This window comes from Coregonus lavaretus, assembly GCF_964263955.1.
Source record: "Coregonus lavaretus genome assembly, chromosome: 3".
NCBI classification, from domain to species: domain Eukaryota; kingdom Metazoa; phylum Chordata; class Actinopteri; order Salmoniformes; family Salmonidae; genus Coregonus; species Coregonus lavaretus.
In genome coordinates this window covers 60,883,237-60,909,722 of record NC_139990.1, presented here as the reverse complement: position 1 = coordinate 60,909,722, position 26,486 = coordinate 60,883,237, and the positions used below count along the sequence as shown (strand labels likewise).

The following is a 26,486-nucleotide window of genomic DNA, read 5'->3' as shown; positions in this document are numbered from 1 at the left end:
GGTAACGCTAGCTAGCTCAGGGGTTAGGAGTTAAGGTTAGGAGTTAGGTTAAAAGGTTAGGGTTAGCTAAAAAAAAAAGGGTTTGGGGTTAGCTAACATGCTAAGCAGTTGCAAAGTAGCTGAAAAGTAGTAAGTAGTTGCAAATTAGCTGAAATTGTCCGTGATGAGACTCCAACAACTAACGTGTAGGTTGCTAGACTTTCTTGTTATACGCCCACCCAGACCAACCACCCCTCCTGTTGTATTTGCCTTAAGTAACTTTCTAGTTTATGTAACCATACCAAACCAAACGTAATATATCATACTAATTTGAGTGTCCCGGATTTACATGTACTATGTTACATCTAGTCTATAAAACCAGTCTGGATAATGAGGGGGTTGTTGTTGGTTTAAATCTTAAACGCATTCATAAAGCTCCTGTGGTGCCCTTTGCATGCATGGTCATAAAGCCTGGTTGCTCCCACTTGAGAGGTATTATAACTGTTAACCAAAGGTGTTATTCCTCAGCCAGATGGAGCTCGTACATTGCATGGCGAATAAAAAGTATTCTATCTGGAACCGTGAAATAACATTTTTCTCGACACAATCTGAGGTTAAACATAGACCTCGTCATAATCATTGTACTGCGCTGGGGTAACAAGTAACAACATTTAAAGTCACGGACACACTTGTAGCGTTTGCCGGCAGTGTACTTCGCAGGGAGTTGGCTACTTAGAACCTTTTGAACAGAGTGCAGGCTGTAATTTGTAAACCGAGAGCAAACTCCACTGTACATTTAGAAACGGGCAAAAATGTCGGCAGTCAGACACCTACCTAGATTTGTTTAAGGAGAAAACACATCGCACCGAATGACGGTCTGCCTTACCTAAAACGTTGGTAAACCTGACTACGGACATTTTCGTTTGAATCCCTTTACGACAAAATTGCAGTCATAGTGCAGTATAACTGCAGTATGCTGCAATTACTGCGTCCAAAATACCAGTCGACAGCAGTTACTGCACTTTTACTGCAGTTTCAAAAAATGCAATATTTTTTGTAAGGGTCGGGTTTGCAATTTACAGCACTCTGTTCTGATGTGCTAAGTACTCTCGGCCGGCAAACACTACTGCTGAGTCCGTGCCTTTAGTAATGCCATCCCAATGGGCACAGACGTCAGTTCAGCGTCTAGTTTTGATTTACATTTGGTTGAGTTGTCAACTAACGTGAATGCAACGTGAAATGCAAATACAATCAGTTTCACTTTGATTCAACGTCATCACATACATTTTTGGGGGTTGAAATGGAGTGGAAACAACGTTGATTCAACCAGTTTGTGCCCAGTGGGATGGCTCCTGTGCAAATTCCTGCCAATTAACAGTCAACCAAAACTTGCCAGTGGCTAACTATGGCCCAGTCCTTTCTATGGTTTTTGAGAGTAGCCTACTGGAGAGTGGTGGTCTCTGGATGTATAATGTCCTGAAACCACTTGTGTCTGCTGCATAGCATTTGTCAGACCAAGTAACGTTTGATGAGTGACTGCTGTGGTAGAAGAAATGGGCTTGTTAAGGTATGGTTCCATCTAGTGGTTATATTAATGGTGGTTTGGTGTTCAGAATGAAAGTTCAGAGCTCGACTTGTCAGTTTAAGCAGCCACACAATAACCACAACAACTGTCTGTGCACTTACTGCAGTTATTTTTTAAATCTGATATTGCTCAGAATAAACATGGATTCAAATACTAGTACTTTGGCTATCAGTCCTAAAAACAGACACCCGAGGGCAGGGCATCCTCATCATGAGACCATAAGCCCGAATCATGTCCGCTACATTCACCCCCCCTTGTACCTCCTCCCCACGTCAGGTGCCATTGTAACGGGCAGGATCTAAACCCTTGTCTCCCATGGGAAAAACTAACATCCGTGTAGCTCAGTTGGTAGAGCATGGCGTTTGCAACGTCAGGGTTGTGGGTTCGATTCCCACGGGGGGCCAGTATGAAAAAATGTATGCACTCACTAACTGTAAATCGCTCTGGATAAGAGCATATGCTAAATGACGTAAATGTAAATTAGACCAAGAGGAGATTCCTTTTGGGCTGAGGGTGACACTGATTTTGAAGTCGCAGGCAGGGCTACCTCATTACTAGACCATGACCCTGACTCATGTCCACTACATAGACATTTTGTACACATACATGTTGGTTGGTGTAATACCGGTAAAAATCAATAAAGATTAAAACAAATTGGATTGGTGACATCAGAGACTCTGACCATGAAGGGTATTGCCTGGGTCACACACATCAGCTGGGCCAAAACATGTAACCCCCTCAAGGAAGGCCCCAGCGATAATTGAACAAGCGAACCCTGATTAACAAGACCAGTGCTCTAACCCTGCTCATCTTCTAGGCGCTGCCCGTGTTGCCAACTCCTCAGTAAGGAAAGTAGCTATTGGCTGTCCTAAAAGCCGCTAGAAGTCGCTGAATGACGTTATCACCTAATTTGCATAATTGGCAATGTGCACGTAATTGTGATGGACGCTGTAGGAGAGAGGAATAACGTCGTGGGAGAGACAAAAAGTGAGTAAAAAACACCCTACATTTACATCCCGAACTGAATGTAAGCCAGGGCGGGATCAGCCAGCGGCGGCTTCCCGCATGCGCGATTCATTTGCAGTCTGGACGCGGAGGGGTGAACATCTCCTGCTCTGACTGCAGCTGGAAGTGACTGCTGCTCGAGGACTGGGCCGCCTGTGAGTGTTTTGGGACGGGGGTAACAAAGCACCCGCTGCTCATTGAGAAGAGTAAGAACGATACGTGCTTCCACGTCAGTCTCCAAAAGTCTCCAATAACACCAGAAAAAGTCGCTAGATTTGTCGCTAGTCGCTTTTTTGAAAATGTGTCGCTAGAGGGGTCTGAATACTCGCTAAATATAGCGACAAAGTCGCTAAATTGGCAACACTGAACGCCGTTGCAAACTAATCGATAAGGCCACCCCTCATGACACCCACTCAGCTGGTTAGTGCAGTCTGGCCCAAGCGGCTAAACAGGCTGCTAGCATATGAAGCAAAGTCAACTACTCTAGGCTTGAGTGTCTGCTGGTTTTCATTCTTTCCATTACATCCAAATGTGATTCAGACCTAAGAAAAATACACATTTTTACATGGCAATTTGATCTGAAAACACAAACGTGGTACTGCCAGAACTCGCCACTAGAGAGCAGCAACAGACCATAAAATGCAGAGCCATTGATATACAGAAAACAAACACCTACAGGTGATGGGTCCATACCTACGACATCTGTCTATACTGCCATCTGACAGTTGCCCTCCAGCGGCCGTCAATAACAAGTCCTTTGTAACCTGGAATCAGGTAGAGGATTTAGGACAACACCGCACGATTTGACGGACAGACAGCACATCATTGAAATTCGCAAGAGTACTGTTCCCGTACCACCTCTGGGTAGATGAGAAAACCATATGGGTTTGTTGGGAATACAGGGTGGCAGGTATCCTAGCGGTTAGAGAGGCGAGCCAGCAACTGGAAAAATGTTAATCTTTTATATGTGTCTTTTTGGAGGGGTTGGGTTAAAAGCGGAAATCAAATTTCGTTTGCGTAATTGACCTATAAAGTGATCTTAATCTTAATAATTGCTATGAGTGTCGGCGGAGTGTACCATCGAGTCCCTATCAGTCGATTGTTGAAACATGTCCATTCGTTAATGCCTACCTTGTACCTATGTTTGTCCTGTGTAACTGCGTTTTTTTCTTTGGGTGCTGCAATCAGTAGTTTTAGTGAAACACTTAATTCTACACACATTTGTTCGGTGCTGCAATCCGTAGTGTTTGTTAAAAACTTCATTCTACACACGGTTGTTTAGCAATCGGGAAACGGCGTCCAGAGTTTGGTCACACAGGCACTTCGTTTTTTCTACACAGAGAGGAGATCCACTGGAGTTGGTTGGACGAGCGGGTAGCGAGAATGGGCGGAGTAATCTCACCGGCGCCACCTTAAAAAAAACAACAGCCGCACAGACCTGTCAATCAACAAGCAACCCAGACAGACATCAGCCCGGGGTGGCTGACTGTGAGCTGTGAGAGAGCAGCGTCATAGTTGGCCGAGAGCCCCACCGTCTGGAATGAAACGGGCGCAGCGATTGGCTCGACTTTTTGCCCGAGACAACTCTTTCTACCCCCTTTTGTTATTGCAAGCAAACTAGAGAAGAGCAGAGGGAGCAGCAGGATGAACGAAGGGAGCGAGAGAGGCTGATAGACTGATAACAGTCGAGACAGACAGCTCCACAGAGAGAGGGGTAAAGGGGGAAATACATTTGGAATACTGCTTCAGATCTCCCTCTACTTATTTGTCCAGTTCTCCTGTTGATTTGTAAGTAAACTACATTTTGGTATTGATTATTCCCATAGGGATTTTGTAGCTGACCAAACCAGTCTGAGTCACATGGATTGTTGACAGACCTATAGCCTACAGTTAGGTCAGCATAGTGAGACAGACAGACAGCAAAGTACTGTGTACACTGTAGCCTACACATAACGTTGCTTTGCTTGTAGAGGTGATTATATTTTTTCACCAGTAGGCCTACATGCTTTTGTAAACATGTAAACAAGTTACTTTTTACATCCAAAATGCTCTTACAATTTCTTCAGTGGAGCATTTCTGTTTATTATACTTTATTACAGTTATTATCTTTATCAAAATGGGTTGTTATATAGCCTACTTTAGGAAATCACACATTTTCTGCATTATAGTTTTTTTCTGACTAGTTGTGCAAAGCAAAAAACAACAACATACTACTTCACCACTAGTATGACACACGGAGGGATATTTGTAAACAAAATATGGCACCCTCAGACGCTCTTATCCAGAGTGACTTACAACAGCAATTAGGGTTAAGTGCCTTGCTGAAGGGCACATCGACAGATTTTTCACCTGGTCGGCTTGGGGATTCGATCCAGTGACCTTTCGTTTACTGGCCCAATGCTCTTAACTGCTAGGCTACATGCCGCCCTACACTTCACATGCATCATAAGAATGTCAATTTTCTTTAGGTTAATGTAATGTATTTTCAGATAAGCAGTAAATACCTATTTAACCATAAAGTACTTTTGGCCTACTCAATTCTGTGTTTACATGGCCTGCTTTGTATCTTCTGCTCTGTAAAAGCCCCACACGTGTTGTGTTGTTAATATTGGTAAAGTTGTTATTGGATTGTTATAGGGACCTTGGTTGCTGATAGCCTATGACTTGAACCTTGACCTAAAGTACCATCTCAGCTTCAGACTTCAGTGTTGTGTCAGTGATCAAACAACAATCAAATCAATTTATAAATCAATTGTATTTGGTTGCTTCATCATAATGGTCTCTCACCTCCCCCTCTACAACCCCCCTCAACCCAGGGAGATGTCAGTGAACCCCCCCAACAGCAACGATGCCTGTCTGAGCATCGTGCACAGCCTCATGTGCCACCGACAGGGCGGTGAGAACGAGGGCTTTGCCAAGCGTGCCATAGAGAGCCTGGTGAAGAAGCTGAAGGAGAAGAAGGATGAGCTGGACTCGCTCATCACCGCCATCACCACCAACGGAGTTCATCCCAGCAAGTGTGTCACTATCCAGAGGACGCTTGATGGACGCCTGCAGGTAGACTACTGTTATGTTGGGTTGAATGAGGCCTAGGCCAGTACAGTATCACTGATTATAGAGGGACTGTAGAGGGACTATCGAGGGACTGTTTATGAAATCAGTGGATCTCATTAATTAATTATTCACTGATGAATTGTTATTGGTGGTATGGCACAAAGATGCTGTCAACTCATTGACCAATAGCTGGTTGCTTTTGATGACTGACTAATACACCTTTCAAACCAATATGTTTTGCCGCCAACTTTAGCATGTCGCCAACTTTTTGCAGACTTTTCTTTATATCTGCAAGGTACTGCCAGCAACAAAGCCTGTACTTGTATTTATGCCAGTCATTATTGCGGTAATACACTACATAACCAAAAGTATGTGGACACCTGCTTATCGAACATCTCATTCCAAAATCATGGTCATTAATATGGAGTTGGTCCCCCCTTTGCTGCTATAACAGCCTCCACTCTTCTGGGAAGGCTTTCAACTAGATGTTGGAACATTGCTGCGGGGACTTACTTCCATTCAGCCTCGAGCATTAGTGAGGTCGGGCACTGATGTTGGGCCATTAGGCCTGGCTCGCAGTCGGCGTTCCAATTCATCCCAAAGGTGTTAGACGGGGTTGAGGTCAGGGCTCTGTGCAGGCCAGTCAAGTTCTTCCACACCGATTTCGACAAACCATTTCTGTATGGACCTCGCTTTGTGCACGGGTGCATTGTCATGCTGAAACAGGAAAGGGCCTTCCCCAAACTGTTACCACAAAGTTGGGAGCACAGAACCGTCTAGAATGTCATTGTATGCTGTAGAATTAAGATTACCCTTCACTGGAACTAAGGGGCCTAGCCCGAACCATGAATAACAGCCCCAGACCATCATTCCTCCTCCACCAAACTTTACCGTTGGCACTATGCAACGGCTGGCCGTTGTTGCGCCTAGACGTTTCCACTTCACAATAACAGCACTTACAGTTGACCGGGACAGCTCTAGGAGGGCAGACTTGTTGGAAAGGTGCCACGTTGAAAAGTCACTGAGTTCTTCAGTAAGGGCATTCTACTGCCAATGTTTGTCTATAGAGATTGCATGGCTGTGTGCTCGATTTTATACACCTGTCAGCAACGGGTGTGGCTGAAATAGCCGAACACTAATTTTAAGGGGTGTCCACATACTTTTGTATATATAGTGTATGTTTAAATGTCCCGCCAACCCCTCAGTAAACATCCCTTATCATCTTACCGGTTTTGACACGCATTAAATCATGAACATTCTATTGTTGTTCTCTGACATCAAACTTGTCCTTGTCATTATGAAAAAGTATAAACAAAACAGGAGTCTGCATGCAGCAACCAAATAGCAACGTTACCTGCTCTTATTTTTTGCACCAAAAAACCCATCCATTAAAACATGTATTGAGGATATGTAAATCTAGCAAGCCAGGCACCTAAAAGCAACTTTCTAGACAATGTTTTGGTTTGTTGCTAGCTTTTTAGCTAGCTAACTTAGCTAGCTAGCTATCATTCTGGCTAGCCAGCTCATATAATTTATGGTGTCCACCCACTCTTTGGTGATGAAATTCACTTCCTTATGTTATAAAATACATTTTACCAAGACAAATATGATTATTCATGTTCTGAATCGTTCAGTGGGGTCTTTCTCTAACATATCATTAACAGTAACCTAATACATCCGATAATAAGCACTGAGCTTTGTTGACATAGCGGTGCATGTTTCTCGTAACAACTTTTGAGGATTTTACATTTTGTGGTGGTCGTCGCAAAAAGCAAAGTTATCATGACACGAGCTGAATTAAATGTAAAAGGCTTTGAAAATAAAAAGCTTGGTGCTCCAGTGCTCCGTTGACATTTCACAGAGAAACGCTTGTTTTTGCAAAAATTCTGTGTTTCTATGTCAAACGGTTTTGTTATATTTCAGTCTTCTGTGATGTATATAAAGTGTAATATTGTGATGCAAACTCAAAACTGAATACATTTCAACTCTATATCTGACATGGTACAGGTGTCTTCATTTTTTAAAAGCCCATACTATGTGTGCGCATCCTGGTGTGAGAGCATTTCATATTATTCTGTATCTAAATCCGGGACACTCCATTTAGTATGATATGTTACGTTTCATATGGTATGTATTAATTTGTGGATGTCCATCAGCCATTCCCTATGATATGTTACGAATTACAATTCGTATGATATGTTGTGAATTTGCAAAATGTACAATATGTTCAGAATTTGCAAAACGTATGATATGTTACGAATTCTACCTAAGTGGCTAACATTAGCTAGGCTAGGGGTTAGGGTTAATGTTAGGGTTAAGTTTAGGGGAAGGGTTAGCTAACATGCTATGTAGTTGTAAAGTAGAAAAAAAGTAGTAAGTAGTTGAACAGTTGCTAATCAGCTAAGTTGTCCTTGATGAGATTCGAACTCAACAAGTGAATCATTCAACACATGAGTTACTTACACACTTCAGGGAGGAGAAACAGGAGAAAAAAGTCAAGGGGTTTAGGTCTCCCTATAGGCTAACTTCTAGAGAATGAACGTAGCATCGAATACGTAGAAGTGTAACCCACGAGTTGCTTACAGAGAGAGTGAGGGAATGAGAGAGAAGGAGACAGAGGGAGTTCCCCTCCCCCAGCTCTTGCAAGGGACAGAGAGGGAGGGAGTATTGGAGGGGTAGTGCCGGTTGTTTTGTCTGAGACACAGGAAAGGGGCAGGGTTAAGTTAAGCCTGTCTGTCTCTGGTGTGTGTGTGCGTGTGTGTCTGTTTGTGTCTGGAGTTTTTCAGTGTTAAAGTTTGTGGAAGTATATTTGTAATCTCGTACATACATTATTTTGTGTGTGTGTGTGAGAGAGTGTGATAATGAGAGAGAGAGATAGAGAGGGAGAAAGATGAAAAGTGTGTATTATTGTATGCATATTTTGACATACATCAACTGTTTCTACATTTGAGATTGCCTGTGGATATGCGGCTGTTAGTGAAACATGTATTAATGTGGTGTGTGAGAACTAGATATGAGAATGAGTGTGTACTGTATTATTCTCTGTTCAGGACTGTAGGCTGTGTGTGTGTGTGTTTGTCAGTCTGCTGGCTGTAATTGGGCTGGCACTCTGCCAGCTCTGACTCTTTGTCTGTGGAAGGTCACTTGGGTGGGAGTTTTCAAGAAGCACGAATAATAGAAAAGAAAAGAAGTTAAAAGTTTACAGAGTCCATTCTGGTTTTCTCTTTCTTTTAGTGCAGAAAGGGTATGTTGATCCCAAAATACTGATCTCTCTCTGGCTGACACACACACACACACACACACACACACACACAGCAAAGGTGAGACATGATGCCATTCCTCTCCAGCTCAGCTTGTTGAGTTAACCCTATACCAGCTCTCTCTTTTGTCACACTCACAATCTTCCTCAATAGCAAATACTCAGACCAACTCAGACCCACTTGAGGACATTCAGCACAATACAAGGACAGAGTAACATTGGTTCCACAAGAACCTGGGAATAAGCCTGAAACACCATTGATGACTCGGATAGTCACTATTTGTGCTATTCAGCTCTGTCTGAGATGTTTTAATGGCTCCAAGGCTATTCCTCCCCCACCCAGAGTGTGTGCCTGGAGAGTGTGTGTGTCTGTGAGTGTGTTTAACATTGATGTAAATTTCCATTCATGACCTGTTTCCTCGACCACTCCCTGTCTACCAACTCCCTCTTGCTCTCCTCCTTCTCCCTCTCCCATCTTTTCTCTGAGTTTCTTTCCTTTTTTCCGTCCACTTAGATTCCCCACAGTTCCACTCGCTCCATCATCAAATTTCAACCCCATCATAGCCCCCATACTCTCCCCCGTTACCTTTCCGAGACCCACCATCCTACTGTAAATAATCACCCTGAATGCCCTGAATGGATGTTGGAAAGGAAGACCTCCATGCCCTCATTCTCCATTGTCTCTCCTCTCTCCCTCCAGGTAGCTGGGAGGAAAGGGTTCCCCCATGTGATCTACGCTAGGCTCTGGCGCTGGCCAGACCTCCACAAGAATGAACTGAAGCATGTCAAGTTCTGCCAGTTCGCCTTTGACCTCAAGTATGACAACGTGTGTGTCAACCCCTACCACTATGAGAGAGTGGTATCGCCAGGCATCGGTGCGTCTGTTCACAATTTAACTTCCTCTAAGGAAACAGAAGCACAAATGGGGAAAGAGAATATGAAGTTGTTAACAGGCTCTTTGGGTCATAGGCTTTTTCAGAACTACCGTGCTGTTTCTAACTTTGTTTCCCTTTTTGTCCCTCTCCTCAAGTTGGTCTCAGCATTCAAAATGCAGGTGAGGAGGAAAACACTATTTTCAGCATCGTCAAACATCATCAAAATGGTAATAAGCAATAGCGAGTCATTATAACAAATCCGTTTTTATCACATTTCCCAAAGTGCACAGGAAATACTACTGTTTTGATACAGATATACTGTAGATGTACTCTTGGCAATCTGACGTAAAATATGGAATGCAGAGCTTCCAAACCAGCCAGATTCATACCTGTCTGAGCTAGTCTACACTACAAGTAGGACACCTAAATCAAACTGCAACAAGGTGTCACAGGCTGCATGACAGGGCAAAAATCACTCCCACATAGAGGCAACAATTTGATCTAAAATGTATCCATTCATGAATCAAAAATCTAATAATAACATGACATGATTCATGCCTGATTTCTGCCTCTCTCTCTCTCTCTCTCTCTCTCTCTCTCTTGCTCTCTGTTTCTCTCTCGGTTTTTCTCCCTCCATCTCCCTCCCTCTCTCTCTCTCCCTCCCACTCTCTCTCTCTCTCTTCCCCCTCCCTTCATTACATGGTCCTCCAGGTCGGCTGATCAAAGAGGAGTACATCCATGACTGTTTTGAGATGGACCTCCCCTCCAGGATGCCCCCCCAGCCCGAGCGCTACAACCAGCCCCTCCCCCCTCTGCAGATGCCCCCTGAGTCGCCCCGCGCCCCATCCTCCGTCACCCTCTACCCCAGCATGCCTCTCTCTCCGCAAGGTGAGATAGACTAAAGCTGAACCTGGTAATAAGAAGTACTACCGTACAAGCATTTCAGCTGGGAAGAACTAGACTCTTCTGCTTTCATGTCTAACTCTATCCCTTACAATCTCCCTCCTCCAGTGAGCAGCTCCATGATGGGGCCCATGTCTGGGTGCCACGGCGAGGGCTTGCTCCAGATCGCCTCTCCCCAGAGCCAGGGCATGCCCCAGACGCCGCCCCCCACCACCCCCACACATGGACCACCCCCCCTGCCCCGTACCCCTCACAGCCAGAGTGACTACAGCAGCAGCTCCAAACACACACAGACACAGAGCTCTTATCACAGTGAGTTACTAACAAACCAGGTTGGCAGTGTCACAGAGATGGTGTCAATTCCATGGTGTCAGTTTCAACTATGTCTGTTCTCTTCCTTCACAATCTTCTAGCGACCTGGACAGGCACCAGCACGGCCTCCTATACCCCTGTAGGACCCCAGCAGAATGGGCGAGGCCATCAGCAACCACCACTGCACCACCCCAACCACTTCTGTATGTCAATCACATGTCAATCAATCTTTCTGTCAGAAATGCAGGACTGGTACTATATGTATATGTATTTGCTCATTCATTTATCTTAAAAGGGTCTCAGCAACATCACAGCGCACCCGCCTTTCCTCAGCCAGTCTCCAACCATCCAGGTACACACACAGCGTACACCCCACAGCGTACAACTCACCCCATCCACCACCAATGTACGGTACCCACATGAGGGACACATGGCAGCCATTTTGCAGTATTTCATATTATATTTCATGTTGTGTGTGCTGTGTGTTACCAGGTCCAGAGTTCTGGTGCTCCATCTCCTACTTTGAGATGGACATCCAGGTGGGGGAGATGTTCAAGGTCCTGGCTAACTGCCCCGTGGTGACAGTGGACGGATACGTGGACCCCTCGGGGGGCGACCGCTTCTGTCTGGGCCAGCTCAGCAACGTGCACCGCACCGACGCCAGCGAGAGAGCCAGGTCTATTAGCGTGCCCCTAATATACCCACCTAGTCTAACTGCTAGCTATTGGAGAACTTTGTTGGGGTGCAGAAAACACCGGGCGAACATGTATTTATTGCCTGTATAGCAATAAATACAATCCCCTGTGTCTGTGTTTTTCTCTTCACCAGTGTGAACTACTATCTCCGTTTCCCAGGTTGCACATTGGGAAGGGGGTGCAGTTGGAGTGTCGTGGTGAGGGGGATGTGTGGATGCGTTGCCTTAGCGACCATGCAGTGTTCGTACAGAGCTACTACCTGGACCGGGAGGCGGGGCGAGCCCCGGGAGACGCAGTTCACAAGATCTACCCCGGGGCCTACATGAAAGTGTTTGACCTGCGTCAGTGCCACAGGCAGATGCAGCAGCAGGCAGCCACGGCACAGGCTGCAGCAGCAGCTCAGGCTGCAGCAGTGGCAGGCAACATCCCAGGGCCTGGCAGTGTGGGGGGAATCGCCCCGGCAGTCAGTGAGTACCTCTGTCCTCTCTCACTCTCTTTTTCTTTCTCTCTCTCTCTCTCTCTCTCTCTCTCTCTCTCTCTCTCTCTCTCTCTCTCTCTCTCTCTCTCTCTCTCTCTCTCTCTCTCTCTCTCTCTCTCTCTCTCTCTCTCTCTCTCTCTCTCTCTCTCTCGCTTAATCAGTCAGTAAATCTCTCTTCTCTCAGGTCTGTCGGCAGCAGCCGGGATAGGTGTGGATGACCTGCGGCGACTGTGTATCCTGCGGCTCAGCTTTGTGAAGGGCTGGGGGCCCGACTACCCCCGGCAGAGCATCAAGCACACCCCCTGCTGGGTGGAGGTCCACCTGCACCGCGCCCTGCAGCTGCTGGATGAGGTGCTGCACACCATGCCTCTGGCCGACCTAGGAGGACACGGACATGTCAACTAAGCAATGTGGGTGTGTGTGAGAGAGAGGTGGCGGTGTCTCAGTTGCTCGGTTTGGATGATAACAGCCCTTCATGAACACTACAGTACGTTTTGGATTGAATACCTTTTTTCCTCGCCACCTGAAAAGAAGACTGTAGGCTTTAATAGAAACTTGTATCGAACTTCTATCAAAAAGGTATTTTCATGGTTTTATATATTTTCCTGTTTGAATCGCCAGATTTTCCTGAAGCAGTTTAGGCTGCAAAATGTACTTGCTCAACAGCCAATCTTTTCACAGAGACTGGAACTTGCACTAAAGGCATCAATGCTTTCTAGTAGTGGTAGAGACTGTAAGGGATGGACTGTGTCACAACAATGGAAACTGGCCTCGCACCGCCAATTACCTGGTAATCTGCCTGGATAAAAACACTTTGGGAACTGTTCAGAAAGTCAGAATGATAGCACATGTGCTGCAGTGGATTCTCACTTAAGCAGTGTTGGAATGATGCCTTGATTACAGGGCAGCAGACTCAGACAGGTATATTGCATCTGGAGAATGCTGCTGTCCTTTAACTGCCTTCAGTAGGGTCTGTTTGTTCTTAAGGGAGAAATTGAAATAATAGTCGCCACAATCTCCATCAACCTTTTCTCTTATCAGTCTTTTTCATCAACCTGCATCATGTGACTCAGTTATATTTATAGTGAACAAAAATATAAACGCAATATGTTAAGTGTTGGTCCCATGTTTCATGAGGTGAAATAAAAGATCCCAGAAATATTCCATATGCACAAAAAGCTTATTTCTCTCTAATTTGTGCACAAATTTGTTTACATCCCTGTTAGTGGGGATTTTAGCCTTTGTCAAGATAATCCATCCACCTGACAGGTGTGGCATATCAAGAAGCTGATTAAACTGCATGATCATTACACAGGTGCAACTTCTGACTTCTGCTAGGGACAATGAAAGGACACTCTAAAATGTGCAGTTTTGTAACGAAACACAATGCCACAGATGTCTGAAGTTTTGATGGAGCGTGCAATTGTCATGATGACTGTGTGTGGTGGTGGTGCTGAGGAGTATTTCTGTCTGTAATAAAGCCCTTTTTGTGGGGAAAAACTCATTCTGATTGGCTGGGCCTGGCTTCCCATTGGTTGGGTCTGGCTCCTAAGGGGGTGGGCCTATGTCCTCCCAGGCTCACCCATGGCTGCACCCCTGCCCAGTCATGTGATATCCATAGATTAGGGCCTAATGAATTTATTTCAATTGACTGATTTCCTTATATGAACTGTAGCTCAGCAAAATCTTTGAAATGGTTGCATGTTGCGTTTATATTTGTGTTCAGTATAGTTACCAAAAACAACAAATGGAATATCAAGAATCTCATTGATGATATTTATTGATGCAAGGTTCTACACAGTATTTGTAACGTTTTTTTCATTCAGATAAACAGACCAAAGTTGTCAGAAAGGGAACGATTTTTCACAGCTTTTTTATGGCCAAAAAACCTTTGCTGTATGTGCCTCTTCGTTTTGTGTCCTGCCGTTGTTCAACCAAAGCTTGTATTTGTGTTGATGTATGCCAAGATACGCCCTTAACTAAAGTCCCGCTAGGCCTAATTAAAGACAAGTTAATGAAGTTTATTAATTAATTTGGTGCCTTAATTTTGAAATACAAAAGACTACAAACCCCACAGATAAAAACGGCCTTAATTTGTTGGTTTTCTCAGTACATTCCTGCTTCAATGCTCCTCTTGTCAGCCAAAGTGATGTATCTACTGCAACTAAAGATTGTGTGTTAGTAATGTGAGAACACCAATAGGGCGGCAGGTAGTTTAGTGGGTAAGAGCTTTGTGCCAGTAACCGAAAGGTCGCTGGTTCTAATCCCCGAGCCGACTAGGTGAAAAGTCTGTCGATGTGCCCTTAAGCAAGGCACTTAACCCTAGGCCTAATTATACATACATTCTGGATATATCATTTGGTGAAGTGAACCAGTCACAGGCGCTCTGGTCGCTCTGGATAAGAGCGTCTGCTAAATGACTAAAATGTAAATGTAAATGTAATAGCCTCATGCTGTACGTAGAGTATGAGTTAATTGGTTGTATTACATGTGTCTGGTAGGACACCTAGTGAACCTTCTGGGTACTACGTGCATTTGCAGTCCATCCATGTTGATGTAGGGCCTGTGACTGGTTCACTTCACCAAATGATATATCCAGAATATAGTTTGTAAAAAAATGTATTGTTTTATATGTTTATTTATGTCTAATTTGGGACACTTATAAAGCACACATGAGGGCCTCTGCTTCTCTTCAAGCTCCTAATGATAATCATGTGAGGGTCGACGATGGGCAAATTTGTATAATATTAAATTATTTGTTATGTATTTTCCCTGTGCCTACAATTGCAGTGCAGGCATACTATTCTTGTAAATCATAATATTAGCAGCAATCATTGTTTTTTACAGTATACTTTCAGCTGTCAGTAGTCAGCTTGTTTCTGTCTCTTTGTTAGAGATCAATATGATGTATGAGTTAGAATTGACCAAAATCTGCTATTTTTGCATTAGTCTTGAACATAGGCTTATAATGGTTGTTTTATTGTTTTTTTTAAATGTAAAATTAATTGCTTTCCAAATGCTGTGTGTAGGTTATAACTATTCCAAAGTTTACTAAGAATTAAACTGTTTGGTTCTTAGTCCTATTGTGTAATGTTGCCAAGCAACTAACTGAACGAAGGCGTGCTCCCCATCCACCAGCAATTGGTCATTTACATACATACACAGTATCATACATGAAACAATGACATTCTGACGCCACACGGGGGCGGGACTAAACCCTCCAGGGAGTCCGCGAGTACCAGTCTCGAGCCCCACGCAGCCTCCGCATCCGAGATATAATAATAGCATCATTGAGTTTGGTGTAGAGACAGCGAATAGACCGTATGAAAAGAGGAAGACGAGCATTATTTATTAACCTGTGAGCTCATTTACTGGAATATTTCGTTGATGTATCGTTATTCATTCTTTATGGATATAAAATAGGGACAAACCATCTTTATATTCTTTAATTTTCCCTTTTTATCTGGGCGGCCAGTAAAGCGTCCTGCGCTTTCCAAAATGGCTGAGATTACAGAATTACGACCTGCATATGGTAAGTAGCAGGCCTTTTTCTGATTTATTTGGCATTTTGTTTATTGTGTCGTCAGATGTTATATGATGTCTTATATTGACATTGCGCAAAATGTTAAAATAATGCCCATTCTTTTTAGAAATAAAGCCATATGAGATTGAACACACCCTAATAGCATGATTACGTGTATTACTATAGTCAACGATTGCCAAATGTCAACTGGACATTTATTAATTTCCATGGCCTATGTTAATGTAAATAGCATCGAATGTCATTTGGAAATTGAACGAAACTGATTACACAGGCCTATTCAACAGAGATAGGATCATCACTAGGCACAGACGTCAGTCAATTCAACGTCTATTCCATGTTGGTTCAACTTAATTTCGTTGAAATGACGTGGAAACAACGTTGATTCAACCAGTGTGTGCCCAGTGGGAGCCTATTATTACAGTATTTACTATTATACAATTATTTGTTTTTATTCAGTGAATAATTTGGTCCAACAACATAATATCGAGGCCATTCAATTGTAGGCCTATTCTATCCAAAAATATTGAATACCATTCGCAACATTGTCACTTCTCCCCATGGTCTTCAATTTGCGCGTAGGATGGGGTGGATAGGGATGACGTGATGTCTATTCCCGCATAAGCATCGCCAGCCCCCGCTCCTTTGTTTTTGTTAAAGCAAGCATCCCGGAACTAGGAGCTTGGCCAAATGGACACATTTTAATTTGATCAGACGAGCTTTAAATTAAGATCCCTGAACAGTAGTTTAATGCCACATTGCCATAATATGAAGTGTAGTGCTCTGAAGGCAGGGGGTGTTGGTGACCCAAACAGTACCGGACCCTCTCAGCAAGTGACATGAATAGGTGATGGGGCATGGGGAGGGCTATGGATATTATATCATCAGAAGAATAGAATAGGACAACCCAAGAGCAGAAACAAAACGGATTGTTCTAAACCCTGAAAACCAAGAAAATATAAACCGATGAGCATATTAACACTGTGTCAGGAATGGGCCTGTAACCTATTGGAGTTGATTATTTGCCATGCAGAATAGGAGGCTTTTGTTAATAAATGCACTCTCACATTTCTTGGTTGATTTAATATTAAACCATCAAGAGCATCTAGACATTGAACTGCTTGAAGACCTCATTACAACAAGCAGTTGGCCTTTCGTCTCAAACAGGCTCAAGATAAACAGTTGTGCAATCAAGGCTTGAGTGTTAGAGATATGTTATTGCAAACATAATATTGGCCCTGAGCCTGCTGGATGCAGCAGAACATTTCATAGCAGCAAAGAAACAAGAGAGTACTGGAGTTGGATATCTGCAATTCAACCCAACAGACTCCAGAAACCCAGATTACAGCCAGTGATTTCCCAACCATCATCTAATCTGGGTCACTCATCAGGATTAAGACACATCTGGTCCACATCACAATCGGAGTTCTGCAAATGAACTGAATCTTGTGTTCACAGGCAGCATACAATAAGACACGTTGCCAATGCAGACAGATTGCCTCTCAGTGCTCCATGGTCACTCAGCACTGTTTCCCAGGCTGGTGGATGATGGGGTTTATGCTGTACCAACCGGTGCCAGGCAGGAAAACAGACAGGCAGATAGTCAGAAGTAGGAGAATTTTGCATTCTTCAAACACCTGAAACAGCTTTTTCCTGCAATCCTAGAGCCATAATCATTATCCCTAATTCTATGTAAAAACTACAGTGCCTTCGGAAAGTATTCAGACCCTTTGACTTTTTCCAAATGTTGTTACGTTACAGCCATATTCTAAAATGGATGAAATAAAACAATTTCCTCAGCAATCTACACACGATACCCCATAATGACAAAGCGAAAACAGGTTTTTAGAAATGTTAGAACATTTATTAAACCCAAAAACCCAAAATACCTTATTTACATAAGTATTCAGACCCTTTGCTACGAGACTCGAAATTGAGCTCAGGTGCATCCTGTTCCATTGATCATCCTTGAGATGTTTCTACAACTTGATTGGAGTCCACCTGTGGTAAATTCAATTGATTGGGCAAGATTTGGAAAGGCTCACACCTGACTATATAAGGTCCCACAGTTGACAGTGCATGTCAGAGCAAACACCAAGCCTTGAGGTCAAAGGAATTGTCAGTTGAGCTCCGAGACAGGATTGTGTCGAGGCACAGATCTGGGGAAGAGTACCAAAACATTCCTGCAGCATTGAAGGTCCCGAAGAACACAGTGGCCTCCAATATTCTTAAATGGAAGAAGTTTGGAACCACTAAGACTCTTCCTAGAGCTGGCCGCCCGGCCAAACTGTGGGTGCAATCGGGGAAGAAGGACCTTGGTCAGGGAGGTGACCAAGAACCTGATGGTCACTCTGACAGAGCTCTAGAGTTCCTCTGTGGAGATGGGAGAACCTTCCAGAAGGACAACCATCTCTGCAGCACTCCACCAATTAAGCCTTTATGGTAGAGTGGCCAGACGGAAGCCACTCCTCAGTAAAAGGCACATGACAGCCCGCTTGGAGTTTGCCAAAAGGCACCTAAAGACTCTCAGACCATGAGAAACAAGATTCTCTGATCTGATGAAACCAAGATTGAACTCTTTGGTCTGAATGCCAAGAGTCACGTCTGGAGGAAACCTGGCACCATCCCTACGGTGAAGCATGGTTGTGGCAGCATCATGCTGTGGGGATGTTTTTCAGCGGCAGGGACTGGGAGACTAGTCAGGATCGAGGCAAAGATGAACGGAGCAAAGCACAGAGAGATCCTTGATGAAAACCTGCTCCAGAGTGCTCAGGACCTCAGACTGGGGTGAAGGTTAACCTTCCAACAGGACAACGACCCTAAGCACACAGCCAAGACAACGCAGGAGTGGCTTCGGGACAAGTCTCTGAAAGTCCTTGAGGGGCCCAGCTAGAGCCCGGACTTGAACCCGATCGAACATCTCTGGAGAGACCTGAAAATAGCTGTGCAGCATCGCACCCCATCCAACCTGACATAGCTTGAGAGGATCTGCAGAGAAGAATGGGAGAAACTCCCCAAATAGAGATGTGCCAAGCTTGTAGCGTCTTACACAAGAAGACTCGAGGCTGTAATCGCTGCCAAAAGTGCATCAACAAAGTAAAGGGTCTGAATACTTATGTAATTATGATTTTTCAGTTTTCAGTTTTTAATAAATTAGCAAACATTTCTAAAAAACTGTTTTTGATTTGTCATTATGGGGTATTGTGTATAGATTGATGAGTGGTAAAAAAACACACACATTTAATCAATTTTAGAATAAGGCTGTAACCTAACAAAATCTGGAAAAAGTCAAGGGGTCTGAATACTTTCCGAAGGCACTGTATGTCTATTATTCTGCATAAGTTATCTAAGCATACAGTGGGGAAAAAAAGTATTTAGTCAGCCACCAATTGTGCAAGTTCTCCCACTTAAAAAGATGAGAGAGGCCTGTAATTTTCATCATAGGTACACGTCAACTATGACAGACAAATTGAGAAAAAAAAATCCAGAAAATCACATTGTAGGATTTTTAATGAATTTATTTGCAAATTATGGTGGAAAATAAGTATTTGGTCACCTACAAACAAGCAAGATTTCTGGCTCTCACAGACCAGTAACTTCTTCTTTAAGAGGCTCCTCTGTCCTCCACTCGTTACCTGTATTAATGGCACCTGTTTGAACTTGTTATCAGTATAAAAGACACCTGTCCACAACCTCAAACAGTCACACTCCAAACTCCACTATGGCCAAGACCAAAGAGCTGTCAAAGGACACCAGAAACAAAATTGTAGACCTGCACCAGGCTGGGAAGACTGAATCTGCAATAGGTAAGCAGCTTGGTTTGAAGAAATCAACTGTGGGAGCAATTATTAGGAAATGGAAGACATACAAGACCACTGATAATCTCCCTCGATCTGGGGCTCCACGCAAGATCTCACCCCGTGGGATCAAAATGATCACAAGAACGGTGAGCAAAAATCCCAGAACCACACGGGGGGACCTAGTGAATGACCTGCAGAGAGCTGGGACCAAAGTAACAAAGCCTACCATCAGTAACACACTACGCCGCCAGGGACTCAAATCCTGCAGTGCCAGACGTGTCCCCCTGCTTAAGCCAGTACATGTCCAGGCCCGTCTGAAGTTTGCTAGAGTGCATTTGGATGATCCAGAAGAGGATTGGGAGAATGTCATATGGTCAGATGAAACCAAAATATAACTTTTTGGTAAAAACTCAACTCGTCGTGTTTGGAGGACAAAGAATGCTGAGTTGCATCCAAAGAACACCATACCTACTGTGAAGCATGGGGGTGGAAACATCATGCTTTGGGGCTGTTTTTCTGCAAAGGGACCAGGACGACTGATCCGTGTAAAGGAAAGAATGAATGGGGCCATGTATCGTGAGATTTTGAGTGAAAACCTCCTTCCATCAGCAAGGGCATTGAAGATGAAACGTGGCTGGGTCTTTCAGCATGACAATGATCCCAAACACACCGCCCGGGCAACGAAGGAGTGGCTTCGTAAGAAGCATTTCAAGGTCCTGGAGTGGCCTAGCCAGTCTCCAGATCTCAACCCCATAGAAAATATTTGGAGGGAGTTGAAAGTCCTCTGTAGCTCAGCTGGTAGAGCACGGCGCTTGTAACGCCAGGGTAGTGGGTTCAATCCCCGGGACCACCCATACACAAAAATGTATGCACGCATGACTTGTAAGTCGCTTTGGATAAAAGCGTCTGCTAAATGGCATATTAAAAGTCTGTGTTGCCCAGCGACAGCCCCAAAACATCACTGCTCTAGAGGAGATCTGCATGGGCCAAAATACCAGCAACAGTGTGTGAAAACCTTGTGAAGACTTACAGAAAACCTGTGTCATTGCCAACAAAGGGTATATAACAAAGTATTGAGAAACTTTTGTTATTGACCAAATACTTATTTTCCACCATCATTTGCAAATAAATTCATTAAAAATCCTACAATGTGATTTTCTGGACAAAAAAAATCTTATTTTGTCTGTCATAGTTGACGTGTACCTATGATGAAAATTACAGGCCTCTCTCATCTTTGTAAGTGGGAGAACTTGCACAATTGGTGGCTGACTAAATACTTTTTTCCCCCACTGTATCTCTTTACCTGTTCAATTGTCATTTTAATTAATGATGCACACTGATTATTTAAGAACCTTTTTACTTTAGGAGTTTAGTACAACTGCTACACTGGTATATAGTATATAATTAAAAGCAATAATAATTAAAGCAATTTTAGTCAATTATGTATCTATTTATTGTAATTTGAGTTTTGAAAAGAACAATCAAAATGTCTGTCAATCTTTGCATGCATAGCTCTGTCTATGAATTTCGCAGTGGTTACTACCAATATAGTAGTGTGGTCTGATCTGTAATCTATGGTTAGATATAATTGCATAGTTCCTTGCAAATCAACCTGAGCTCTTTTTCTTGATGAAGGATCTGAAATCGGTTATGCAGGCTAACAGATGGAACCCACAGAAAAAAAACTTAACTGAGGAGATTGGCATTGTGTCTAATTAAATAAAAATTGTAGGGTGTATTTTTGGTTCTGTTAATCAGCACACTCAATTTATGCTTTTACTTAACACATTTTGTGGACAATGCCTGGAGCCACTGAAACGCTAGATTTGAGAGCTCACTACTGCTTTCCCTCTGGGGTATGTTTCCAGGGCAACGGGCTTAGCTGGCATTAAGCTCCTTCCAAAATCTGACATCATCATCCTGGTATCCCTACCCAGAATGCCAATGAACAACAACAGGAAGGAAGGGCACAGTATTTTGTTGAAAGACAGAGTTGAAGGAGGGAGAGGAGAGACAGACAAAGACAGATGAAAATGGAGACGGGAGAGAGATAGAGAAAAACAGACGTAATATAAATATAGTTAGAAAGCTGAGGTAAAGAGGGGGAAAGAGAGTATGCATGTGTGTGTGTGTGTATGTGTGTGTGTGCATGCATGTGTGCCTGTGTGGGTGTGTCACATATGTGCATGCTCATGCCCATTCACTGTATAGACTGACAAGTGTACCAATTGGAGTATGATGACATGCTCAGAAGGCCAGTGCAGCTAGGGAAATGTTCCCTGTGGTGGGGGGGGGCGAGAAAGGCAACAATGTGTCTCTTTTCAAGGGCTTGACCAAACAAAGGGTGCTCGCCCGCCCGGCTGCAGCAGGCTCTGTCCACTGGGTCCCATTATAGCTGGGATCAGCACAATCAGCCTTCCCATGGGCGCACAGCACACAGTCACAATCTCTTACTCACCAGCAGCAGCAAATTAGTGGGTGGGGGCTCACACACACAGTCACACATACAGTCACCTAGATCTGTCGGCTAGATAAAGCACACCGTCACTGGGATCAATTAAGGGAGGCAAATGACTAATGACTTTAAGAAAGAGGTGGACTGTGTCACAGTCACTGTGTGTGTGTGTGTGTGTGTGTGTGTAGCCTGACTGTGTGTGTTTGCACTGACTGTTCCTCATGCTCCTTTTTACCCTCCATAGTTGCACTTGCATGCAGTGCATGTGTGTGTGTCTGTGTGTGTGGTGTGGGGGGCTGACATTTAAGCAGCCTGTTGACACCTGGTTGAATGACGTCCATATTGCTCATGTCTTTCTCGCTCACTCCTTGCCTCGTGCTCTGTGACGCTGTAGTGAAGTCACCACTGCTGTATGCCACAGTCACAGTGTTGAGTCACAGTGGAGTGGAGTCATTCACCCTGGGTGGTGTGGTCACACGACTTACAGTATTTAGCCTACCTGACAATAATGAGCCACTGGAGGGCAGTTGCATTATATCCTATTTGATGTTCAGTACTGCATCACTTGGTGCAGCTTAAAGAGTTGCATTTAAAAAAATCTGAGTCAGTTCCAGTTCCTGGCAAAACTAAATGCAATCGACAGTTTGACTATCTACTTCATTTAGAGACTCCAGTCTTTTATTGTTGATGTTTTCCTGAGTAAACATTTCCCCCAGCTTTAGAAACACCCTCCTTATGATGAAACTGTATTTCCAAGATAAATATTTCCTAGACCAGACATTGCGAACACATCCCAGTCTAGACTGTGCAAAGGCGTTAACTCATTCTATGTTCCCCTCTCTTTTAGACATGTCACCGGTGCTGGCCGGATTTATCGGTGCGGCGGCTCTGGTGGTTGCTGTGGTGATCCTGGTTCTCCTGTGGTCCTTCTGCCAGCGTCGCCACCTCCTGGTGACGGGCCGCTACAAGCTCCATGGCGACCAGTACTGTGATTCGGCTGAAGACCCGCCCTACAAGTTCATCCACATGCTGAAGGGCATCAGTATCTACCCAGAGTCCCTCAGCAGCAGCAAGAGGATAGTACGGGTGGCCAGGCGCGCTGGGTGGCAAGGGGAGAGTGACAGAGAGAGGGGTGGCGGCCGCGGGATGGTCCTGGTGGATGCTGAGAACAACATCCTGGATGCTCCTACCCATCTCCAGATGAGCCACCTGGTGCCCCCTGCTGGTCAGCCCAGGATGGAGCGGGCATTGCCCGTCAGGGCCGACTACTGCTGCCTGGATAGCTCAGCTACCAGTAGCGAGAACAGCAGCAAGACCGTTTCACCTTTCACCCCAGCATCCTCCGACCCAGAATCAGAGCCTGAAGCCAGCCTGGGCTCCCTCAGCCTGGCTGTAGACTACAACTTCCCCAAGAAGGCCTTGGTGGTGACCATCGTTGGAGCCCATGGCCTGCCTGCAGTAGATGAACAGGGGAACAGCTCCGACCCCTACGTGAAGATGACCATCCTCCCTGAGAAGAAGCACCGGGTGAAGACCAGGGTCCTGAGGAAGACGCTGGAGCCGGTGTTTGACGAGACGTTCACGTTCTACGGCGTGGCCTACAGCTCGCTGCCCGAGCTCACGCTGCACTTCCTGGTGCTTAGCTTCGACCGCTTTGCCCGCGATGATGTCATAGGGGAGGTGGTGGTGCCGCTGACAGAGTTGGAGCCCAGCACGGGGCGGGTGCACATCACCCAGCAGATCAGCAAGCGGAACATGCAGGTGAGGAGGGGGGGGTGACCTATACATGTTTCAAAGCATGAACAGACAATTCCGACATAACAATTATTATTGGAAGTAGGGGCTGGCTCACACACACACACACACACACACACACACACACACACACACACACACACACACACACACACACACACGGGCTTGAGCGCAGTGCAGTACACAGAGGGGATTGTCTGACAGGAAGGTCAATGTGTCTCTATTGATTGGGTCCCCATTCAAGTCTTAACTGCAGCCAGACTGAGTAGCCTGAGGAAACAAAGCCTCCATGTAATCTCTCAATGCAGCCAGCCATCCATCAGGTTCCCATTATCATCACAGCCACACGTGTATGCATGTGAGTGTGTACCCAACTCTGACTCACCAAGAATTTGTTTTGTATTTTGTCCCACATGTACCTGTGGTATTAGTCATCACTGTGTGGTCATTGTGTACAACCCATCTGCTGTTCAATATAAGAAGGGATGGATATGTTTTTTTATGGATGCATTGCAGGGGTTATTACTTCCTCATTGAAAGAAAATGTCTGATCGTAAAAAAAGGTAGTGTTCCTCAGTACTCATTGTGGAGGGCAAGGTTTTGCAGTAGCATGTGGGAGGTCCATACACCATGCATGGGAATCAACCACATACCTGACTAGGATACTAAGTTCCAGGAATATTAAAACTACACTAGAATGAGAAGAGAACTTCAGCTTACTGTAGTGGTATCAGGGCAAATTTCTGTTCATTGTGGCTAAGCTTTCGGTCAAACAATCTTCATCAAAGCAATGTCAATATTTTCAAAACAATGTCATCGTCTTGCTTATTGAAACATCCATCATAAGCATACAAATCACCAGGACACTCACCTATGGATGTTTCTCAGCAAATCCACATTTTATAATCATTAGATTAGAAAATGCCCTTTTAGTGATGGGTTGGAATAATATTAAATCAATTGCAAGTCAGGGAATATGAGAAAGTGTGTGTGTGCTGGTCTGTAGCATCATACATCATATCTACCTACTGTCATCTGTATTGATATATACAGTACCATTATCTGATTTACATTTATATGGATATACAGTGTAAAGGCCATGCATGACAGATTTTTTCACAGTTTATCTGATTCATTGCTCTTACTATGCAGAACACCTAGATTATACAAACCGCAATACTGTATGCGTTGTGATGTTTTTCACAGAAACAATAAAATAATCACACTAGTCTGTTTCCACACACATATATGTATGGTATATTTAAGGAATAAGGCCAGAGTGGGTGTGGTATATGGCCAATATACCATGGCTAAGGGCTGTTCTTAGGCATTATAAACTGGTTACCAATGTAATTAGAGCAGTAAAAATATATTTTTTGTCATACAGCCAATCATCATTCAGGGCTTGAACCACCAAGTTTATAATTGTTCATGTAGAACATGGTTGGCAAACAGATAATTCCAAAGACTGCTGAGTTGTATTGTCTTGGCAGTTGGTGCCCCATAACTCTTTTAATCTATGACTATACGATTATGGCTGTTTGATTGTTGCATTGTATCTTAAAGGCTCAGTAGGTGGGTTTGATTATTGTTCCCTTTGAATGAATCAATAGTTCAATCCTCTATGTGTCTGTCTCTTCCTGTAGTGTGAGAGCCGTGGGGAGCTGTTGGTGTCTCTGTCCTACCAGCCGGTCTCCCACCGCCTCAGTGTGGTGGTGCTGAAGGCCAAACACCTGCCCAAGATGGACATCTCTGGCCTGTCTGGAAGTGAGTTCAACCACTGTGTTTGTCTGTGTGTCTGTGTGTGCATGTGTGCCTGTGGACAATTCAAAAAGGCGGAGCTTGTGTAGATGTTCCCTTTACATATGACAATATTCCAAAATGTCCTTCTCTCCCTTAGACCCATATGTGAAGGTCAATGTGTTCTACGGACGCAAGCGCATTGCCAAGAAAAAGACACACGTGAAGAAGTGCACGCTCAACCCTGTCTTCAACGAGTCCTTCATCTACGACGTGCCCCCCGAGCTGCTCCCTGAGATCTCCGTAGAGTTTGTGGTGGTCGACTTTGACCGTACCACTAAGAACGAGGTGGTGGGGCGTCTGCCCCTCGGCCTGGACAGCCCCTGTCCCTCTGGCTCCGCCCACTGGCGGGAGGTCTGCGAAAACCCCCGTCGGCAGATCTCAAAGTGGCACAACCTCAGTGAATACTAGCTCCTCACACCACCTAATGCATATAGTTATACCTGTGTGTATAGGGGGAGGTGGAGGAGGGGAAGAGAGGGACTTCTTGCCGAGTGAGTGGCTTTTCCTCATGCCATACTTTCTCTTGTGAATAATACCAACAAAAAATGAACAACATTCCTGGTGGGACTTGTACAGTGGACTTTACAGTGGTTAAGGTTCAACTACAGGATCGAATCAAAGTAACAAACATGCATACAGATAAACATACACATATATAACCCACACCTCTACAGAATTATAGAGACACTCAGTCTCAGTATTAGGTTAAGAGTAATGAAAATAAAAAAGTTGTTTGTTAATCAAAATATGACCATGATCACACATTCAAGGCTGTTATGAATTATTGTCTGGCCATGTTGTATGAAGTTTAGGCGACGGGAGGATACATGCAAATGCACCCAAAAAAAAGAATTGTCAGACTTCAAAATCCTCCCCTTGCCATTATTGTACTTCAATTCATCGCATGTCTGAATTAAACATAAATATCATCAAATCAAATGTACTAAGGAAACAGAAGTATTGCTTATATTGATAGTGAGAATTTTT

General features: G+C 44.3%; 2 protein-coding genes across 3 annotated transcripts; both read left to right on the top strand.

Annotated features, from left to right (window-relative positions):
• Positions 1 to 4,174: 4,174 nt before the first annotated feature.
• LOC311123466 (mothers against decapentaplegic homolog 4-like) lies at positions 4,175 to 14,174 on the top strand. 2 transcript variants are annotated; one of them, XM_084158184.1, is made up of 11 exons: positions 4,175 to 4,357; positions 5,386 to 5,626; positions 9,583 to 9,757; positions 9,913 to 9,936; positions 10,469 to 10,645; positions 10,769 to 10,972; positions 11,074 to 11,175; positions 11,268 to 11,324; positions 11,465 to 11,648; positions 11,827 to 12,134; positions 12,330 to 14,174. In XM_084158184.1, exons 2-11 carry the CDS (start codon positions 5,390 to 5,392, stop codon positions 12,548 to 12,550), a joined length of 1,689 nt encoding a protein of 562 aa, XP_084014310.1. In that variant the 5' UTR covers positions 4,175 to 4,357; positions 5,386 to 5,389; the 3' UTR covers positions 12,551 to 14,174. The 2 variants fall into 2 exon arrangements, with proteins under 2 accessions (XP_084014310.1, XP_084014309.1); XM_084158183.1 differs by having other exon boundaries at positions 9,913 to 9,984.
• A 779-nt stretch (positions 14,175 to 14,953) lies between these two features.
• On the top strand, positions 14,954 to 26,340 carry LOC311123483 (synaptotagmin-11-like). Its single transcript, XM_084158185.1, has 4 exons — positions 14,954 to 15,677; positions 22,789 to 23,702; positions 25,343 to 25,463; positions 25,597 to 26,340. Exons 1-4 carry the CDS (start codon positions 15,644 to 15,646, stop codon positions 25,905 to 25,907), a joined length of 1,380 nt encoding a protein of 459 aa, XP_084014311.1. The 5' UTR covers positions 14,954 to 15,643; the 3' UTR covers positions 25,908 to 26,340.
• Positions 26,341 to 26,486: the final 146 nt, after the last annotated feature.

Excerpts from the sequence above, each read along its gene's own strand:
- LOC311123483 (XM_084158185.1), top strand. The coding sequence starts at position 15,644 with ATGGCTGAGATTACAGAATTACGACCTGCATATG. Across the intron at positions 15,678-22,788 it reads AGAATTACGACCTGCATATG|ACATGTCACCGGTGCTGGCC; the intron begins GTAAGTAGCAGG and ends CCTCTCTTTTAG. Across the intron at positions 25,464-25,596 it reads CATCTCTGGCCTGTCTGGAA|ACCCATATGTGAAGGTCAAT; the intron begins GTGAGTTCAACC and ends TCTCTCCCTTAG.
- LOC311123466 (XM_084158183.1), top strand. The coding sequence starts at position 5,390 with ATGTCAGTGAACCCCCCCAACAGCAACGATGCCTGTCTGAGCATCGTG. Across the intron at positions 10,973-11,073 it reads GACACAGAGCTCTTATCACA|CGACCTGGACAGGCACCAGC; the intron begins GTGAGTTACTAA and ends ACAATCTTCTAG. Across the intron at positions 11,649-11,826 it reads GACGCCAGCGAGAGAGCCAG|GTTGCACATTGGGAAGGGGG; the intron begins GTCTATTAGCGT and ends TCCGTTTCCCAG.